Genomic DNA, 22,749 nt, shown 5'->3' with positions numbered 1-22,749 from the left:
CTTAATTGCTGATCCACTGGGCCAGCCCCTATAATCCTTTCAATATGCTGCTGAATTTAGTTCACCAGTATTTTGTTGAGAATTTTTGCATCAGTGTTCTTAAGGGATATTGGTCTGTAGCTTTCTTTTCTTGTAGTGTCTTTTTCTGGCTTTGGTATCAGGGAAATGCTGACTTCATAGAATGAGTTAGGAAGTGTTCCCTTCTCTTCAATTTATTTGAAAAGTTTGAGAAAGCTTGGTATTAGTTCTTCTTTAAATGTTTGGTTTAATTCCCTGGGTCCAGGGCTTTTCTTTGTCAGGAGATTTTTGATTGCTGATTCAATCTTCTTGCTAGGTATAGGAATATTTAGGTTGTCTGTTGCTTCATGATTTAGTCTTAGTAGGTTTTGTGTTTCTAGCAATTTGTCCATTTAATCTAGGTTATCCAATTGGTTGGCATACAGTTGTTCATAGTACTCTCTTATAATCCTTTTTATTTCTGTAGAATTGGTAGTAATGTCCTCACTTTTCTTTCTTCGTTTGTTGTTTTTTTTTTTTTTTTGGTCAGGAAGATTAGCCCTGAGCTAACATCCGATGCCAGTCCTCCTCTTTTGGCTGAGGAAGATTGGCTCTGGGCTAACATCCATGCCCATCTTCCTCTACTTTATATGGGACGCCGCTACAGCATGGCTTGACAAGCGGTGCGTCAGTGTACACCCAGGATCTGAACCTGCGACCTCGGGGCAGCCGAAGCGTACTGTGCGTACTTAACCGCTGCACCACCAGGCCAGCCCTCTCACTTTTGTTTCTGATTTTAGTAATTTGAGTCTTCTTTTTTTTCTTAGTCCGTCTAGCTAAAGGTTTGTCAATTGTGTTGATCTTTTTTTTTTTTTTAAGATTTTATTTATTTTATTTTTTCCCCCCAAAGCCCCAGTAGATAGTTGTATGTCATAGCTGCACATCCTTCTAGTTGCTGTATGTGGGACTCGGCCTCAGGATGGACGGAGAAGTGGTGCCTCGATGCGCACCTGGGATCCGAACCCGGGCCACCAGCATTGCAGCGCGCGCACTTAACCACCAAGCCACAGGGCCGGCCCGTGTTGATCTTTTTAAAGAACCAACTTTTGTTTTCATTTATTTTCTCTATTGTTTTTCTGTTCTCTATTTCATTTATCTCTGCTCTAATCTTTATTATTTTCTTCCTTCGGCTAGCTTTAGGTTTAGTTTGTTCTTCTTTTTCTAGTTCCTTAATTTGTAAAGTTGTGAATTCACAACTTGGAAAACAGATTCTCCCCCTTCTACAGGCTTGTGCTATTTTTAGTTATTGCTTTTGGTTTTTTGATTCTTGTAGGCTGTCTCTTTGCCAGAAATCAGCTTGAGGTGTAAACTTAAGGTCCTCTCTGGTCTTTTCTGACCCTTTCCCTGGGCTTGGGTGGTTACTTTCTAATTTTCCCTATATTTGCAGTTATCTTTTAATATCCTAGTCTTTAATGTGTGTCTTTCAGAAGAGAAAAAAGGAAAAATAGGATGGGTGGGTGCCAGCTCTGTAAATCTCCTGGAAGTCACTTCAGCCAGAGGGGGAGGGGCTTGCAACAATGGGGACGTGAAACAACAACGGTTGCCCACCTGTTTATCTGCACCTCTGTTGTCAGAAGCAGCAATCAGCAATCAGCGAACAGATCCCCAATACTCAGAGGAAATGGTCCTCTTTGCCCACCCTGGCTCCAACCAGCTGTAGTGCAAGCTGCTCAGGAACATGCCACCATACTGAGGGTGGGGGATGAGTAGCTGCTACTGTGCTAATAGCTGAAGTTGATCAAAATTAACCACAATTTACCCTTCAAACCTTCCCCTGGAAGTTGCAAGCCTTCAATAGACTCCATAGTTCCAAAATGGTTGTATCAGATTGGTTCTGCCAGTGCAGTTGCTGTCTAGGTAGGGAAACAGATTCCTGGTAGGAAGACTGCTTCCTACTCTGACATTTTTCCAGAATCCTCTCCTAATCTTTATTTCTTTTTCTTACCTTATTGCATTGAATAGGACCTCTAGTACACTGTCGAATTAAAGTAGTAATGGAGGACATACTTGTCTTTTTCCCAAACTCAGAGGAAAAGCATTCGTAATTACACCATTAAGTAATTTGCTAGCTATGGAATTTTTTGTGGGTTTTTTAAAATACCTTTTATCAGATTAAAGATATTCCTTTAAACTAATTTGCTAGCATGTTTTTTTTTTATAGCACCTTTTTATTATTATTATTATTTTTTTCTTTCCCCTCAAAGCCCCAGTAGATAGTTGTATGTCATAGCTGCACATCCTTCCAGTTTGCTGTATGTGGGACGCGGCGTCAGCATGGCCGGAGAAGCGGAACGTCGGTGTGTGCCCAGGATCCGAACCTGGGCCGCCAGCAGTGGAGTGCGTGCACTCAACCGCCAAGCCACGGGGCCAGCCTTGCTAGCATGTTTTTACTTTTATTTTTTATTTATTTTAAATTACAAATAGGTCTTGAGTGTTAGCAAATGCTTTTTCTTGCAGAATTGTTTTCTATTTCAAGGATGCTATAAGAACCATGCAACCAGTGTCTACTTCTTGTCTGTTTTGTAGTGTGGTGAATTCATAGATGGAGAGTGCAAAATAGAACCTCAGTGTTCTTTTGTTATTAAATGAGGCTGATAGATGAATGATATATATATAGTCTCATTTCATTTTTTTTCCTTGGTGAGGAAGATTGGCTCTGAGCTATCATCAGCTGCTAATCTTCCTCTTTTTGCTTGAGGAAGATTGTTGCTGAGCTAACATCTATGCCAATCTTCCCCTATTTTGTACGTGGGGTGCCACCATAGCATGGCTTGATGAGCAGTGCGTAGGTCCATGCCCGGGATCCCAAGCCACGATCCTGGGGCTGCCAAAGTGGAGCACGCGAACTTAACCACTACACCACCAGACTGACCCTGTCTCATTTCTTTTTATAGTTATGGTTAGAGACTGTAGAATTATGCAGCACTGTTAAGAATCTTCTTCCAAGCTCCCAGTGAGTTTTTTTGGGTTGTGCATATCCACAATATTTTTTTGTTGTGGGGGTAAAAAATTTCTGTAGTGCCTTCAGAATATACAAGCACAATTGAGTAACAGATGCAATTTAGTCTAAAATGAAACTGAATTATTTACTTGTTGCCAGGAAATTAATCTTTAATAAATTTAATAGTCTAAATGAGTATTTAGTCAGATTATTTTTCTTTTTAGTAATTATTCAAATATGAGAGAATTGTCCCATATTTAATTAAAGTCAATAATTTTTTTTTTTTTGTGAGGAAGATTAGCCCTGAACTAACATCCGTGCTAATCCTCCTCTTTTTGCTGAGGAAGACCGGCTCTGAGCTAACATCTATTGCCAATCCTCCTCCTTTTTCCCCCACAGCCCCAGTAGATAGTTGTATGTCATAGTTGCACATCCTTCTAGTTGCTGTATGTGGGACGCGGCCTCAGCCTGGCCGGAGAAGTGGTGCGTCGGTGCGTGCCCGGGATCTGTACCTGGGCCGCCAGTAGCGGAGCTCATGCACCTGACCGCTAAGCCAGCGGGCCGGCCCAAAGTCAATAATTTTTATTGGAGTTTTCTAGTGGAAACGCACGTTTTCAGTCACTGGGATTAGAAGAGACTTTTGCAGATCTTAACTTTCTGAATTTTGTTTTAGATGGTTTAACATATTATAGATTATCTATATCTTTTAGAGTAATGTTTAGGCTTTAGAATAAATAATTTTAAAAAATTTGATTTAATGTGGACATTTATCCACAAAGTGCTAGAAAACAACGTGGTACTTAAATTGCCAAATTCAGTGACATTTTGCAGATTTGTGCTGCTGCTAATTGCAAGAATTGACTTGTTTGTAGTGCTTTATAGTTTACAAAATGTTTTCTCAGAGTTTAATATTCACAAAAGTTCTTTGAAAAGAGCAAGGCAAGTACATTGTACACATGATTTAAGATTACACGTAATGTAATTGGCAGAGATCTTAAACCCATGTCTTTTGACTCCGCTGTTTCTCTTTCCATTGTAGCATTTTGCCTCTTATATTACAGTTATCTTATAGTTTCATAGTGCTTTTCATTTTATGAAGTGCTTTCACATTATTTCATTTAATTTTCCAAGTAAGCCTTTTTAGAAACCCTGGTCTTTGACTTAAAGTCAGGTGCTGTTTCTACTACCTTTATAGCCCCTGATAAAAATCTTAGACCTTGTTTACTATTATTATAGTGTAAGCTCTCTTGGATTAATCATGGTAGTCTAACTACTATGACTAAGAATTCCCAGTTCTCAGTGGTTTAGGACAAAAAAAAAGTTTATTTTCCACTTTGTTTCAGATTGTCACTCATGAATCCAAGGTCTGTCCATCTTGTGATACCATCATCTTCAACACATAACCTCCCTGGTCCCTGGGAAAAGGGAAGAGAGTATGGGGAAGGCACATAAGATACATAAAACCTGGAAATTACTACCAGTGATTACCACTCACAGTCCTCTGACCAGAAGTAGTTGCATGGCTCTACTTATATGCAAGGGGACTAGGAAACATAGTTCCTGGCTGGACAGCCTTTCCTCAGCAGCAACTCTATACTCTACTATACTATAGAACTCTGTACATAAAGCTTGGGTGATTAGCGTGCCTTCTTTGCCACATCCTCTACACACTATTGGTCTTTAATTACATTCAGGAATTAATAGTAGCTAAGTGACTAGTATGGGCTCTGTAGCCAGGCTGCTTGGATTTGAATTGTGGGCTGTACTGTATCTTTGGCCAAGTAACTTAACTTTTCTAGAACTTTTAAGGAATCATTCATTGCTTGATTTATTCAGCCATCTATCCTTTCATTCATTCAATAAATATTTTTTGATTGCTCACTATGTTATAGACAGTATTGTAGATGTTGGGGATCCAGAGATGAACAAGACAGATAAGGTCCCTGACTTCAAGGGCCTTTCTTACGTTATACTGAGAAGAGGCAATGAGCGAGTAAACAAATAAACAAAATAATATTAGAATGTATTAAATGCTAGAATGTATTAAGTGCTATATTGGAAATTAGAATGTGATGTGATAGAGGCTAATTATGGAGGGAACTTTACCTCCGGTTCCTTTTTTGTAAAATGAGGATAATACTATCATCTGCCTAAGAGCTGATGCAAGGATTAAATGAAACATTGCTTGTAAAGAACATGGCATAGTACCTTGCACATAATAAATGCTCAGTAAACGTTAGCTAATATTATTACTTAGACCTCTTTGAGCAGCTTTATCAATACTCTCTGAACTTGGATGAAGAATATGTTGCGGGGCTGGCCCCATGGCTTAGTGGTTAAGTGCGCGCGCTCCTCTACTGGTGGCCCAGGTTCAGATCCCAGGCACGCACCGACGCACTGCTTCTCTGGCTATGCTGAGGCGGCATCCCATATACAGCACCTAGAAGGATGTGCAACTATCACATACAATTATCTACTGGGGCTTTGGGGAAAAAAAATGGGGAGGATTGGCAATAGATGTTAGCTCAGAGCTGATCTTCCTCAGCAAAAAGAGAAAGATTGGCATGGATGTTAGCTCAGGGCTGATCTTCCTCCCAAAAAAAAAAAAAAAAAAGAAGAAGATGTTGCAGAATAAGGTATCCACGTTGGCATCCTAGAATTCAACTGGGTTAATTGCCGTGATTTGAAAGAGTTGTGTTTGCATTCCGTGGGCTCATGTTATATCAAAATGAGAAGAGCGGGGTATTAAGCACCAATTCTAGAAATCTTTCTGGTATTTGCCAAAGGAAAATTTCAGATGTTCTCCATGTATTTATACATTGACAGCTAAGAAGTTTCTGAAGTATATATTTCTTGAAATTATGAAAGAACTCAAACTATGAAGCTGTTGAAAAATACCACCTACCTTCTAGCCAACTAATAAATTAACTTTTTCTTTTATTTAAAGTAAATAATCTTATTAATATGGTTTGCAAATATTTAATAGATTCAAAGCAGTCTGTTATTGTAGCTGGGAATTCGGTGGGAGGAAAAATCTGACTTTTTTCCTACTGCCACGAAGTTTATAGTTTAGTGAGGCTTGCAAATGAGATAATTTAAAGATTTAATGGAGGAAATTCAGATCTCTGTGAGAGCAAATAGGGACCTGAAACCCAGAAGAAGGGGTTGAATCAGGCACTGCTTATTTGAGGAAAGTTCCTAGTTAATTAATAAACAAACATTAGCCAGGGAAAAGGTAGATACTAAAGAAGGAAAAGTATTAAGCAGAGGGAACGGTTTATAGCTGTACTGTGCAATCCAGTAGCCACTAGCCACATGTAAATTCAAATTAACTAAAATTTAAAATTCAGTTCTTCAGTTACATTAACAACACTTCAAGTCTTGGTAACCACATGTGGCTAATGGCTACATCGTCTTTTCAACAAATGATGCTGGAGCAATTGGACATCCATAGACAAGAAAAGAAAACTTAACCTAAACCTCACATCTTACATAAGAATTGATACAACATGGATCATGGATTTTTTTTAAGTGCAGATATAGAATATTTTCATCACTGCAGAAAGTTCTGTTGGGTAGTGTTGGTTTAGAAGCCTGTTAAGACCAAAAGTATATGACATATTAATGAATTACAAGAAATATACAGCAATAGAATTTGATTTCGTCTAAAAAGTACTAGCATTTTAGGAGTTATCTGAAACATTTTATTCTTGTTTTTCAAAATGCAAAAATCATTGAAATTATGTAAATTTTTAATTTAACATAGGTAATGGCAGCTGTATTTATATAGCACATATACTGTTTGTAGACCTAGATGAATATTCTTTAAGAGCTTTTACATTATCTTTTTAACAAAGGGCGCTGGAGCAATTGGACATCTGTAAGCAAAAAAATAAACCTTAACCTAAACCTCACGTGTAATACAAAAATTACCTCAATATGGATTGTGAATTTAAATCTAAATTGTAAAACCATAAAACTTTTAAAAGAAAACATAGGAAAAGATCTTCAGGACCTCAGGCTAAGTAGAAGAGCTCTAGGACATCATATGAAAAGCAGTATACCTTGGAGAAAAAATTGATAAATTGGACTTCATAAAAATTAAAAACTTTAGCTCTTTGAAAGAGCCTATTAAGAGGATGGAAAAGACAAGCTATAGACAGGGAGAAAACATTTGCAACCACATATCTGACAAAGATCTTGTATCTAAAATATATAAGGAACTCGCAAAACTCAGCAGTAAAAAAACAATTCAATTAGAAAATGGGCAAAAGATATAAGACATTTTGCCAAGGAGAAGATAAGATGATAAAAAAAATCTGAAAAGATTTTCCTCATCATTAGCCATTAGAAAAATGCAAATTAAAACCACAGTGAGATATCACTACATACCTACTAGAACAGTTAAAAAGTAGTGATAATACTAAATGCTAGTAAAGATGCCAAGAAACTGGATCCCTCATAAACTGTTGTTGGGAATGTAAAATGGTACAGTCACTTCAGAAAATAGTTTGTCAGGTTCTTAAAAAACTAACCTTGCACTTACCATGTGACCTAGCAATCCTACTCCCGGGCGTTTATTACAGAAAAATAAAAACTTATGTTCACACAGTAACCTGGATAGTAATGTTCGTAGTGGCTTCATCTTTCATAGCCAAAAATTAGAAACACTGCAAATGGATGAATAGTTAAACTCTGGTATATCCATGTAATGCACTACCACTCAGAAACAAAAAGAAACAAACTATTGATACATGCAACAAGTTGGATGGTTTGCCCTGGAATTATGTTGAGTGAAAAAAAAGTCAATCTCAAATGGTTGCATACTGTATGATTCCATTTATATATATAACATTCTCAAAATGGCAGAACTGTAGAGATGGAGACTAGAGAGTTCCTTTGTGGTAATGGAAGAGTTCTGTATCTTGACTGTTAGGTGGTTACTTGAATTTACACATGGGATAAAATTGCATAAAATTACACATATTATTACATAGTGATTTTTTTTGTTTTTTTGTTTTTTGTTTTGTTTTGTTTTTTTGGTGAGGAAGATTGGCCCTGAGCTAACATCTGTTGCCAATCTTCCTCTTTTTGCTTGAGGAAGAGTGGCCCTGAGCTAACATCTGTGCCCATCGTCCTCTATTTTGTATGTGGGTTGCCAGCACAGCATGGCTTGATCAGTGGTGTAGGTCTGCGTCCGGGATCCAATCCCATGAATGCAGGCTGCTGAAGCAGAGCATGCCAAACTTAACCACTACGCCATCAAGCCAACCCCAGTAAGTTCTATTAAGGCATAAATATTTTGAATCTTATTGCAGAAGTTACTGAAATTTTTAAAATGGGGCTTGTATTTTTTTCATATTTAGACTTTGTATTTTATCATACACCAAGATCCCTTTTCCCGTGATGATTTTTTTATATGATGATGTTATGCACATTTTCAGTTTGAGGCAATTTATATTATGGAAATATAATTTTAAATTTTTAGTATCTCTACAATGTGTTTTCATGTTTCTAATATATTCAGATCCCCTCCCCCCAAGTAATTTAGCAGAACTGATAATAGAACAGCTCTTATTGAAGCTGCTCTAGTCTGTCCTATAGTGACCTTCAGGTTTTAACCTTCCAGCTTTAGTTAAATTAAGCAGGCACAGACCTTTGCTATGGAAACGATACAGAAACATAACAAACAACTTGGCTTACTTTCTTCTACAAAGCAGAAGGTGGCCTGAAAAGAAGTATACTAATACTAGATGAAAGTTTTTAGAGAGTAGTGTTAACCGTAGCAATAATTTATTGCCTACAACTTAATATCCTCGGGAAATGGGATGGGATGATAGTCTTAATTTATTTGATGTTCCTTTAAAGTCCTGAGATGCAAAGGAAAAGCCCCGTTTTTCTTACATTATAATATATGCTTAGAGCAGATGTTGGCTGAAATATGTGTTATGAAATATATTTTCTTTGAAATCTTATATGCATGACTACCTTCCCCCATCACCGGTTCATTTTACTATTGAAGTATAAAGGACAGGTGGCTTATGTCTTTGCCAAGCTGGTATTAATATGAGTCATCTAATATGACTAGGATACTTTGGTATATAGTACTCACTGGTACGTTATGTGATATTTGGGTAACTTAATAGATAGCAATAAAAATTATTTGTTTTTCCTATTTTAGATTTAACTACTTTTTTTTTTTTGGTGAGGAAGATTCACCCTGAGCTAACATCTGTTGCCAGTCTTCCTCTTTTTGCTTGAGGAAGATTGTTCCTGAGCTAACATCTCTGCCAGTCTTCCTCTGTTTTGTATGTGGGATGCTGCCACAGCATGGCTTGATGAGCAGTGTATAGGTCTGCGTCTCGGATCCAAACCTGTGAACCCCCAGGACCTACTGAAGCGGAGCATGCGAACTTAACCACTACACCATTGGGCTGGCCCCTACTTCTTTTTGAACTGTTACGTTAGTGGCTTTAATACTTCTTTAAATAATTCTGTTGACTAACCTCATGAATAATTTTGCCTCACCAAATTGCACTCTCTTATTCCAGAATTCATTCATTCAGCAATGATTGAATGCCTGTAACATGCTAGGTACTATACTAAGCTCTAGAGATAACAAGGTGGACACTGTCTCCTTCACAGTACTTAAGAGTGAGTTGTAAAGTTGTTGGTATTTCTTCCTCCACTAGATGAACTATTGGTTTCATAGAATAATTTGTTCAGTTTAGGATTAAACATGAAAGAGCAACAGGGATAGTGAAGGAATGGCTAATCATTTGTTAGCCATGAGTTTGGGGAAGTTCCCTAATGTTTCTTAGCTTTAGATTCTTCATCTGTAAACTGGAAAAAATGACGTGTACTCCACAGGACTTTTAAGATTAAATGAACTAATTTAGTTAAAGCAAAGTATATCACCATTCTTTACTTTCACTTTTTCACCTCTATATACAAATGTGGATGAATCTCATTCAGTGTTATCACTTAGCCCATCTGCCCCCATATAAACCAAAAGAGAAAAATGGCTGAACTTCATTTGTGTGCAGATGTACACATATGCCCACACTTTTGCAATTTCTTCTTTAGTTATTAATTTATTTAGGCTTTTTTTTTATTGTGATCATGTTGGCATTTTGGTTTTTTTATGGACTATTTTCCATTTAATTAAGGCTTGACTACATAAATATTTACAGAAAACTGCAACTTCCAGTTAAATATAGTAGATTAAACGTGTGTACCTTCATTAGATGTTAGGCAGCTGCAATAATAAGGAGCACAAATCATTTTGCACTAAAGAACCCTGGAAAGGCTCAGGAATTTGAGGCAGTGAGTGTCTCTGAAAGTGGGATGTGAGGTGGGACTGAAAACAGGTTTGGTGAAAGTCTACAAAAGAAGCAGTTATACTTCCCAGATTTTTCTCTCTTATGTGGGATAGCCAAGTGATAACCACTGTCTTACCCTGGGAAAATATTGGAGATTTATTCTTTAGAGAGAATGAAATAGAGATTCTAGGTTCTAGAATAACAAAGGCAGGGCTTGAGGATCTGTACAGATAATGGGGTGGAAATGAGAGGGACGCATAATGAAAGTCTACATACTGAATAGGGAGACCTCTGATTCCCTTTGCTAACTCCCAGAATGATTGCAATAGGTTTATGCTCCCTAGACAGGAGACTGGAGGATTTGCATTTAGGCAAACTGGTCCAAGAGAAAATACCTGTGTGCTTCTTGATTTGCAGATCTTATAGACCAGTGGTTCTCAACCCTATCAGACTCAACCCCACTCTCTCTTTTTTTAAACAAATATTTTGTAATACTACTTTATTAACCTGAAATGGAAATCAAAGATAATTAACCTACACATATAATTTTAAGAATATCAATGTAATGCTGTACTATTAAGAGGAATAAATTTAGAAAACTTATTTAGAAAAATCATTATGTTTCAAAATGAGGGCCCAGCCCTGTGGCCTAGTGGTTGAAGTTCCACGCACCTTGCTTCGGTGGCCTGGGTTTGCGGGTTCGGATTCCAGGTGTGGACCTACTCCACTCACTGGCCACGCTGTGGCAGTGTCGTACATACAAAGTAGACTAAGACTGGCACAGATGTTAGCTCAGGGCTAATCTTCCTCAAGGAAAAAAAAGAAAGAAAGAAAGAAAAGGCTTGGTTAGGACTGTAGAAGACACAATGAAGTAGTTAGATACTTGTACCTATAGTATCACTGGAAGTGTTGCAGGTGCAAAGACAGGTGTGTTGATCAGCAACCTAAATTCCATGAGTGAGTGACACTACTGACAATGACATGATTTTCTGAAATGATGATCTGCTAAAGTTTTCCTCAGTTTACATGGTAGTTGCTTTCATGAAAAATTCATATGTGTTAAAACTGCAAATTTTTTTGGTATTTATTTATACTAAGGAGTTGGGTTCTAAGTTCATAAACTTTTCTATATACATGAATATATGATGGGACATTTCTCAATTTCTGTGCAGCATAGTCTAGTTCTGCATTTTGAAGAACTATGATTATCCCATGCATTGATAGGAATTTGAACCTCTGGCCCTTTTTCATTAAATGCCTATAGTTCACTTCACTCATCATGTTGCTGTGCTCATTTATTTATATATTGACAATGGGTGCTTTTGTGCATCGATGGCAGAGTAGTTAAGATAGAGAACATATGTGGCACTCTCATCACTTCACACTGCTGCTCAGGGCACTACAAATCACAGTGATGCAGTTAACTCAGTAATGTTTCAAGTGCCGTGAGTATTGCTGCACTGGAATTTTTACAGTGCATGCTTGTGTCAAAACAAGAAAAGAAAAGTGGCTTTCAAATGTCATCCTTTTAAGGCACGGTAGCCTGTGTATTATTTTGTCATCAAGTTAGCAAAACATTGTGTTTATTGTGCAGTAGCAATATGGCTAGGCAAAAAAACAATGTATGTCTTATATAGCCTCACCTTTCCATCTAGATGTTTCACTGTTACCTTGAATATAGCATGACTAAAATTGAAAATATTACATTATCTCCCTCCCAACTTGTTCTAAATCAGTGACTTCTTCACTTTCTTTATTTGCTAGTGATATCCATTCTCCTTGGAATTGAAGCTCAGAACTTCTAACTTCTTGGTTCTCTTCTCTTTGTTAATCCATATGTAGTTGGTTACAACAATCTCTTAGAGTCTCATAGGAAAGATTTATTGCATTCATCCCTCTCCATTCCTATTTTCTATTTATGTTCTCACTTCTACCCTAGTTTAAACTTTCAGTACATAGCATTTTAGTGCTTCAGCCTCTTAGCTGGTTTCCATGATTCTTTTTTCTCCTTTATAGAACCGTAATTGCTTTTTATCATGTGTTGCCCTACATCTTATGTTAATTAATAATCAACTTCTTCCTTTCAGGGTCTTCACTAATTCCTTAAAGCTTAATATATGGCACTTTGTTCTTTCTTTTAGTGTCACCCATATAATACTGGCTGAAGCAGTGACATTTAATATGGATATTTCCATAATGGATCCTCAATAAAAAGAGGAAGGGCTAGAGTGGTCAACAAGACAAAGTATCTGTCTTTTTGTAACTTACATGGTACTAAGGAAGACAGATAATAAACAAGTGTATAATACACTTTTGATAGTGATCAATACTATGAAAAATAATGAAACAGGAGAAGGGGACAGAGATGTGGTATTTTAAATAGGGTGGTCTTCTCTGAGGAGCTAACCTTTGAGTATAGAGCTGAAGAAGTGAGGTAATATGAAGATCAGAGGGAATAATATTTCAGAGGAATGAAATATTAAGTGTGAAGCCCCTGAGGTTAGGAATGAGCTTGGGTGGTTCAAGCAATAAGGCCAGGATAGCCAGAGCAAACTGGAAGGGAGAGAGCAGGAGAAGGTAAGGCAACAAGTTAGCCAGGGCCCAAATCACATAGGTCTTGTAAATCATCACAGGGCATTTGAATTTAGTTCTGAGGGTGGAGGGAAGCCATTAGAGAGTTCTGAGCTGGGGGATAAAATTATCCGGTTAATGTTACAAGTTTGTTCTGGCTCCTGGACAGAAAATAGGCTGTAGGGAAGCAAGAGTGAAAACAAGGAGAGCAGTTATAAGGCTATTGCAATGGTCCAGGCTTTAATTGCTTCTCTATAAATGTTACAGGACTGAAAACCATCCTGAGTAAATTATATTATCTGATAATAGGCAAAAATCTTCATGTCCTTTCCTGGGTAGGAGGAGGATAATCAATAAATTATGATGTTGCTTGGTTACAAACTTCACTGTAAAGCCAGGGATGGATAAGCAGGGAGAGTAAAGCATTCACCTGAAGGACCACATAATAGAAATAAAACTTGTTCTACACATTTGAAATTCTGACTAGATTCCATACTTAGAATCATAGATGCAGACTAATAGCTAGCATTTGTTTATCACTGACTATACGCCAGACATTGTACTAGGCACTCTATATTTGATATCATTTGTCAGGATACTTTATAAACCATAGTACAGAAACAGAAGAGAAAATTTTTTAAAGGTTATTAGGTAGCTCATAAAATCTCAGGATTGGAAGCTACATGGCCTGGAACAGTGTGCAACTATCCTACCCAGTACTGCTATAGTGAAAACATCACTGACACTGTCACTCACAACTACAACTTGTACTGACAGTGCTTGGGAGTGGGTGCCAGAAATGCCACCAATACTTCGCAAAGAGATGGACACTTCCTCTACTATGCTTACTGAGAAATGGACTTTATGCAACCTCCATTATCATATTGCTCCCTTGCTGGTTTAATGGATTAAAGCAGCCACAGAGCAAGTCTTTCTCCCAGAGGCACTTGGGGCCAAAAATAGAAGTGGGAATTGCTGAGAGAGATCTCTCCAAAGCTTGTAAGACTTCCACCAAGTGCAAGGAAGCCACCATTCCAAAGCAGAGAAGTCCAGACTAAAGCTACAGTAAAGCCCAGACGTAGCTTAAGAACTGTGATCCAACAAAAGAAATAGCGTGCCTCTTTCTGGAATTAAATATTTTTTACTTCAGTCTCTAGAGTTCTTTTATAGAAAATGTCTAGTATATGTTAAACAATACACACACGTGAAAGAAAGTGTGACCCACAATAAAGAGAAAATAATCAATAGAAGCAGACCCAGAGATGGCCTAGATCTAACTCTACATCTGTGTTTGAGTTATCAGAAAGAGACTTTAATATAACCATGATAAAAATGCTAAATTATCTAGTAGAAAAAATGAAGAGATGTGAAGAGATGGAGGAATTTCAGTAGAGGTATGGAATTTTTTTTTTAAATCAAAAGGGTTTTGATTTAAAAAGATACAAAAGAAAACTGCAGATCAATATCCCTCATGAATATAAACACAAAAATCCCCAATAAAAAACTAGCAAACCAAATCCAGCAGCACATTAAAAGGATTATACATCATGACCAAGTGGGATTTATCCCAGACGTGTAAAAGGCGACTCAACATATGAAAATTAATTGATGTAATAAAGCACATGGACAGAATGAAGGAATAAAAACCACATGATCATCTCAATCGACACAGAAAAGGTATTTGACAAAATTTAACACTCTTTAGTTAAAAACAAACGGGCCAGCCCGGTGGCGCAAGTGGGTAAGTGCGTGCGCTCCACTCCGGTGGCCCGGGGTTTGCCGGTTTGGATCATAGGCGTGCACCGACGCACTGCTTGGCAAGCCATGCTGGGGCAGCATCCCATATAAAGTGGAGGAAGATGGGCACAGATGTTAGCCCAGGGCCAGTCTTCCTCGGCAAAAACAGGAGGAGGATTAGCAGATGTTAGCACAGGGCTAATCTCCTCACAAAAAAAAAAAAAAAAAACAAAAAACCACACACAAGCAAGCAAATAAACAAACAACAAAAACACTCAGCAAACTAGGCAAAGGAGGAAATTCCTTAGCATTATCAAAATCATTTGTGAAAAGTCCACAGCTAACATACTTAACGGTAAAAGACTGAAAGCTTTCCCCCTAAGATAGGAACAAGACAAGGATGCTTGCTTTCACCACTGCTATTCAGCATTTGTGCTGGAAGTTCTAGCCAGAGCTGTTGGGCAATAAAAAGAAATAAAAGGCATCCTAATTGGAAAGGAAGAGGTAAAACTCTCTCTTTCACAGATAACATGTTTCTACACATAGAAAATCCCAAATAATCCACCAGAAAGCTACTAGAGCTAATAAAGGAGTTCAGTGAAGTCACAGAGTAGAAGATTAACACACACTTGTTCAGTGTTTCTGTATACCAGTGATGAACAACCCAAAGAGGAAATTAAGAAAGCAATTCCATTTACAATAACATCTAAAAGAATTAAATATTTAGGAATAAATTTAACCAAGGAGGCATAAGACTTGTACACTGAACACTATAAAATGTTGCTGAAAGAAATAAAAATGAAATAAGTAAATTAAAAATAAAATCTAAATATACATAAAAATAACTAGAAAGACATCCTATGTTCATGAATAAGGAGACTTAACATTGTTAACATACCTTACTCCCCAAAGCAATCTACAGATTCAATGCAATTCCTACCAAAATTCCAACAGCCTTTTTTGCAGAATGGAAAAGCATATCATCAAATTCATATGGAATTGCAAGGGGCCCCAAAAAGCCAAAATAATCCTGAAAAAGAAGAATAAAGTTGGAGGACTCACTCTTCCTGACTTGTAACTTAGTACAAAGCTACAGTATTTAAAACAGTATGGTACTGGTGTAAAGAGAGACCGATGGAATAAAATAGAAAGCCCAGAAATAAGCCCTCACATGTATGCTCAATTCATTTTTGACAGGGTGCCAAGACCATTCAGTGGGAGAAAGGACAGTCTTTTCAACAAATGATGCTGGGAAAATTGGATATCCACAGGCAAAGTAATGTAGTTGGACCCTCCATCATAGACAAAAATAGACACAAAGTGGATCAAAGACCTAAATGTAAGGCCTAAAACTGTAAAACTCATAGACAAAAACATTGGGCCGGCCCCGTGGCTGAGCGGTTAAGTGCGCACGCTCTGCTACTGGTGGCCTGGGTTCGGAGACCGGGCACGCACTGATGCAACGCTTGTCCGGCCATGCTGAGGCCGCGTCCCACATACAGCAACTAGAAGGATGTGCAACTATGACATACAACTATCTACTGGGGCTTTGGGGAAAAAAAAAAAGGAGGAGGATTGGCAATAGATGTTAGCTCAGAGCCAGTCTTCCTCAGCAAAAAGAGGAGGATTAGCATGGATGTTAGCTCAGGGCTGATCTTCCTCACAAAAAAAAAAAAAAAACATTGAGGAAAATCTTCTTGACATTGGGTTTGGCAGTGGTTTCTTAAGTGTGACACCAAAAGCACAGGCAAGAAAAGAAAAAAATAGATAAATTAGACTCCATCAAAATTAAAAACTTTGCCTCAAAGGTCACTGCTAAGAAAATGAAAAGACAACCTGTAGAATGGGAGATAATATTTGCAAATTATATATCTGCAAGACATTAAGATTCAGAATATGTAAAGAACTCCTACAACTCAACACCAAAACAAATACACACACATACCCGTGTAAACACCCAAAGAACGTTGAATTTTTTTATTTGTTTAAGCAGGCACTTAACTTGGTTGGAGCCAGCCTGCAAAACTTGTCTTCCTGTGGTTGGTGGCAGTATGTAATCTCATTTCAGTTATTTTAGCCTTAGTTAGGCTGCTTGGAATCTGTCCTGTTTGTGGATTGTTCACAGGTCAGCCACAGGATTGGCCGAGTTTGTATGTATAATTTGGAGCTTCGCCTCTCTGTCTGTCTCCTTTCGGGGATTTCCCTCTTACTTTCCTGAGGCTATGGTTGTCTCAGCCTCTGTCCTTGGTTCTTCAAACTCTTCAGACTGTAGATTTTCTGTGGAAGTTTTTAACCACTCTGTAAGGCTTGGACTCGGGCTTTCCCTCAGGTTAAAAGCCTTAAAAACAGAAAAGCTTTTGTTATTCTCTTCTTACATGTGCCAGTTTGCTTCCAGCATCTGCTTACATTGGTTGCTCTCCATACTTTCAAGTCATTCTTTATATTTGTTCCAGTTTATAGTTGTTATCTTCATGATGATGGGTCAAATGGGTACTATACAGCCATCAGACTAGATATGGGAGTCTGTCCAAGTGTTATTTGTATACTTCTTTAGGCTCTATTTCTTTTCATTGCTTCCTTTCTTGTGGTCGCTATTTTTGCCCCCAGCACCTCCTGGTCATACCCCTTATCAATCCTGTATAGTGATCTTAACCTCAGCAATAGTGAAGGGTACAAAAGAAAGTCAAGTAGCCCAGCTTGTGAAGTCAATTTGAATTTCTAAATTGCTAACATGGAATTGGCTTTTTCAGACTCTTCCTACTAAAACAAAGTGTCTCTGATTTTAACAGGCTGTTAAAGGACCTTCCATGCACTCAAGTCTTTAGAGAGGTCTGGTCTGGATGGTTGATGTTGCCTAGAGTACAGAATTCAGCACTCTCAGAAGGCTTTGCAAAATTTTATCAAAAAAAATCCCTCATCTCTTTGTAACATGTTCCAGCATTTTATAACTCTTCAACTATTTCTGAAATTTGAAGGGCTGTTTGCTTACTGCTTGTTTATTGTTATCTTTTTTGAAATAACGTATCAATAATATATGATACAGGTATAATAGACTTACTTGTTGTAAGCTTATTGTAAAGTGCATGGATAATGAATTGTATTTTTCTGTGTTCCTTCTTCCAAATTAGCTCCTGGGCTATAGTGAAAAGCCGATAAATCTACAGATGTTTATTGGAACAGCAGATGATCGATATTTACGACCTCATGCATTTTACCAGGTGCATAGAATCACTGGGAAGACAGTTGCTACTGCAAGCCAAGAGATAATAATTGCCAGCACAAAGGTTCTGGAAATTCCACTTCTTCCTGAAAACAATATGTCAGCCAGGTATCTTGAAACATATGCCAAAATGGACAGTTCTTTCTTTTCCTAAAACAACTTTTGGAAGAAACATATATTTCTTTTTATGGTACAAAAATAAAATATTCATTGTTTTAAATTAATTGAATAACATTATATAAATAATATTAGTACATTTGCTAAGGTTGGTAGCGTATTTCCATAAAGAAAATTCAATGCAGTGTAAGTATGAACCATGTAGTACCAGCCAAGCATCATGCTAGGTGATAGAGGTAAAAATATATGGACTTTTTTTAAGTGGCTCTCAGTCTAATAGAGTAGACAATAAGTAAACAATTGCAGTACGATTATGATTGGTAAGTTTCATTCAGGTGGGTTACTTGGGGTTATATATAGTTGCCTATTATAGAACACTGAAATGCAGTGGCTTAAACAGTTAGAGACTTAGGTTTTTTTATAACTTTTTTTTTTTTTTTGCATAGGAACATTTGCCCTGAACTAACATCCGTGCCGGTCTTCCTCAATTTTTTTTTTTTTTCTGTTGAGGAAGATCAGCCCTGAGCTAACATCCATGCTAATCCTCCTCTTTTTGCTGAGGAAGACTGGCTCTGAGCTAACATCTATTGCCAGTCCTCCTCCTTTTTTCCCCAAAGCCCCAGCAGATAGTTGTATGTCATAGTTGCACATCCTTCTAGTTGCTGTATGTGGGACGCGGCCTCAGCATGGCCGGAGAAGCGGTGCGTCGGTGCGTGCCCGGGATCCGAACCCGGGCCGCCAGTAGCGGAGTGCGTGCACTTAACTGCTAAGCCACAGGGCCGGCCCAGTCTTCCTCTATTTTGTACGTGGGTTGCCGCCACAGCATGACCACCAATGAGTGGTATAGGTCCATGCCCGGGAAGTGAACCTGGGCCACCAAAGTGGAGCGCCCTGAACTTAACCAGTAGGCCATGGGGCCGGCCTGAGATTTAGTTTTTCATTCCATAAAATAAATATACAAGTAGGCATTTTAGGGCTAGCATAGTGGCTCCATATGTCATTGGGGCCCCAAGCACCTTCTGTTTTTTCTTCCCTTCTGTTTTTAGCATGTGGTTCCCATACTCAAGATGGCCTCATGATCCAGAAGGACTAAGGAAGAAGGGGTGGGATGAAGGGTAAAAGAGAACTTCCATCTGAGTCAGGCCTCTTCAAAGAGCTTTTCTCAGAAACTTACCCAACACCTTTACTACATCTCATTGATCGTCCTTGTATATAAGGAAGACTTGGGTATATTTTTTTTACCAGAGTACATTGCCGCCTCTGACAATATAGGAGCCTATTACTGAGGAAAAAGGGAAGAAAGGATATTTAGTAGGCAACTATTAATTTGCCACAACCAGGTATGTGAAACTTACAGTGAAGTTTGTTACAGAATTTGCTTCAAAGTACAATATAGACCTTTTTAAAAATAACATCTATCCCAGGCTATTGCAAGAATGGTCCTATAAAATCGGATTTCAGTCTCGAACCCTCTTCTTTTAAATTTATATTTAAATAACTTTTTAGGTAAACTGAATATACCCCTGAGGACATAGCAATTTATGATATAATTTTACTATTATAAAAATTGCCTCAAGAAATAACTTACCCTGTTATCTACTTATTACCAGAAAAGACAAGTTCATATAAATTTAAATAAAACCTTATTTTTGCCTGATTTGGTCAAAAAGATAGTACTTAAGAATCCAACCCAGTAAATCATTACACAGCGGCTATCACAGAGTTCTTTCATGGCAAAGGCAGACAGCCAGCTGATAATCTCTACAATTAAATTTCTGTGTTCTATGATATACAGAGAACTTTGGTGTCTCAGCCAGTACTTGTTCAGGCACTTGAGCAAAATTCTTTTCTTAAGGAAGACCTCCCTCCAGGCATCCTATTTGACCCATTTTCAAATAAAGTTTTTCAGAGTAGACTTCTTCCCTTTTACCCTAGGATCTTAACTTTTTCATCTAGCATCAAAAGCATATGAATATACGAATAGTTAGCTCCAGAGGGGAATTTAAAACTCAGCTTTAAACTCTATTTCTAAGAACTCATAAAATTGATTCCCTAGGAGACAGTTTGTAGGCCATGTTTCCATTCATTCCTCTGGATATTCAAAGCAGTAGACTTGAATCAAGTTAAATAGAAAATCACCAGAAGCTTATTATGCTTCTTAACTTTGCTTGAAAGACAATATAAGATAGAGCCATGTGAATGCCTCTTCATAATCTGAAAAACCATTGTTAAAGATATCGTCATTATTAACGTGCACTTGCGTGCGCATACACACACACGGAGTCTTTTCAAGTTAAAGGAAAAACATTGGTGTTTCCTGATGACATGGTAGATTTTGCTTTACAGGCAACGAGAGACCCATAAAGACTGTATCACATTTAATTTTTTCTCTGGCTTCCAGGAAGTTCATGGTCAAGCTCAATTATAGGAATTATAGTAATTTGTATAGCCCTAGATTTGGGATATGTTTATTTCTTGTTCCTTCTATTTAAAAAATTTTTCTGTTTCTTTTTTCTTGACCTTGTTTGTATTTATATTGTAAAATGTCTCATGTCCTTTCTAAAAATAATATATAAATCAATAAATTACAGAAAAAAGAGTACCAGAGTTTCTAAGACACATTCTCGAGAAATTGGGAAAACCTCGCATACCGAATAGTGTGAAGAAATCAGAACAGTAGGATCTGAACATATCTGCCTCCTCCTTTTCCCATCTACTAGCACATGGAACAGAGGTGGTAGTCATGATTCGTGTGCCTTCCCCAACCAGACCTGGCACATATACTGCCTGCCTGGATCAGAGCAGAAAGGACAGAGCTGCAGAAATACTATTGTCACTAGTAACAAGCAGCTTAGCCTCCTAACACCATCCTGCCACACACACACCTGAAGCTTCTCTGGCCATTCTATCCACTCTGGACTGTTAGATTGGGAAACGTGAATTCTATAGGAACCAAGGCTTGTGGCACATTGTGTGTATCCAGGAAGGGGTTGAGTAAGGAGCAACCAGGAAGTTACCCAAATCTAAGAGACCTTTTCCATGTACCCTAGATAACAGGGTAGCTAATGCTGAATGAGCCTGTTTTACCCAGGAACTAATTACTAGGATAAACTACAGTGATTGAATGTAATATAGACTCAGATAGTTGTAGATAAAAAACTTGTGAATGATAGATAAGAGCATTGTTCAAAATAATTTATGCACAAGTGAGTTGTAGGTATGTATTAAATGGCTAAAAGCAGTAAAGTGGGGCAAGATGGATAAATATTCCCTTTTTGCTTACTATCCCACAGGCTTGGTCATTTCAAGCCTAATCTGTCTTGCATACGTAAGACTCTTTATTTAAGACCAGTGTACTAACCCATAAACCGTAGAGCCACCCTATAAGATACTTTCAATATAGGATGCCAATATTCATTGTCTTCTCTACTCGTAACTCCTCCCTGTTTTTAAAACTAGATGAATATGGATGAGGCATTGTTACACTCTGGTAATTGTAAACAGAATTTAATAGTTATATTCATATTTATATATGTAGTTTTTTAGTTGGTTTAGTTTTTTTCCTTTCCTTTTTTTTCATGTCTTAGCCAGAATTTTAAGATTATCATTTCTAATACTCTTTTTCCAAATCTTTTAGTAGAAACTTAGCTCTCTGCTAAAATACCTTACCTCTCGGCCCCGTGGCGTAGCGGTTAAGTGCGTGCGCTCCGCTGCTGGTGGCCTGGGTTTGGATCCTGGTGCGCACCGACACACCACTTATCAGGCCATGCTGTGGCGGCATCCCACATAAAGTGGAGGAAGATGGGCATGGATGTTAGCCCAGGGCCAGTCTTCCTCAGGGAAAAAAAAAAAAAGATTGGCATGGATGTTAGCTCAGGGCTGATCTTCGTCAAAAAAATTGGGCCCAGCTTGGTGACGCAAGCGGTTAAGTGCACGTGCTCTGCTGCAGTGGCCCCGGGTTCGCCGGTTCGGATGGGGGCGCGCACTGATGCACCACTTGTCAGGCCATGCTGTGGCAGGCGTCCCATATAAAGTGGAGGAAGATGGGCATGGATGTTAGCCCAGGGCCAGTCTTCCTCAGCAAAAAGAGGAGGATTGGCAGATGTTAGCTCAGGGCTGATCTTCCTCACCAAAAAAAAAAAAAAAAAACGTTTAAAGGGCTGGCCCGGTGGCTTAGCGGTTAAGTGCGCGTGCTCCGCTACTGGCGGCCCGGTTCGGATCCTGGGCATGCACCGATGCACCGCTTGTCTGGCCATGCTGAGGCTGCGTCCCACATACAGCAACTAGAAGGACGTGCAACTATGACATACAACTATCTACTGGTGCTTTGCGGGGGTGGGGGGGACGGACGGAGGAGGATTGGCAATAGATGTTAGCTCAGAGCCAGTCTTCCTCAGCAAAAAGAGGAGGATTAGCATGGATGTTAGCTCAGGGCTGATCTCCCTCACAAAAATAAATAAATAAAATACCTTCCCTCAAAACTCAATAAAATGTATAATCTCTGGTATTTCCCCCTAAAGACTCATGTTGGCATATTAACAGGAATAATCACTACCTTGATACAATTTGATCAATACTGCTTTGAGCTAAAGTGTAGTTTTTCAGTTTTAAGTTAAATATAATTTGTTATCCATAAATGGCAAATGTTTATTTTCAAAAGTATTCCCTGTGTTAGAAACTACTTCTTCTGTGTCTTTGTGAAGATGAAAATATTCATCCTTTTGGGACTCTTCCTTGTGCTTCTTTGTACTTTACTATTCCTCTTTGGTTCTTATCTTGATAAC

General features: G+C 38.2%; 1 protein-coding gene across 8 annotated transcripts in view; it reads left to right on the top strand.

The window, feature by feature from the left end:
* Positions 1-22,749, top strand: part of NFATC3 (nuclear factor of activated T cells 3) — a 123,963-nt gene that overhangs the window by 49,097 nt on the left and 52,117 nt on the right. For all 8 annotated transcript variants that reach the window (XR_015549149.1, XM_087420043.1, XM_004431756.3 and 5 more), the window contains one exon: positions 17,757-17,956. Coding sequence is in view for 7 of the 8 variants with exons in the window: in XM_004431756.3 (XP_004431813.1) it covers positions 17,757-17,956 (200 nt within the window). In the remaining variant the exon portion in view is untranslated. The remainder of the gene's footprint in view (positions 1-17,756; positions 17,957-22,749) is intronic.

Source organism: Ceratotherium simum, chromosome 30, assembly GCF_057802395.1.
Source record: "Ceratotherium simum simum isolate JZ-2026a chromosome 30, ASM5780239v1, whole genome shotgun sequence".
In the NCBI taxonomy this organism is placed as follows: Eukaryota; Metazoa; Chordata; class Mammalia; order Perissodactyla; family Rhinocerotidae; genus Ceratotherium; species Ceratotherium simum.
The sequence above is the reverse complement of the archived record's forward strand: the minus strand, read 5'-3'. Positions and strand labels throughout refer to the sequence as shown.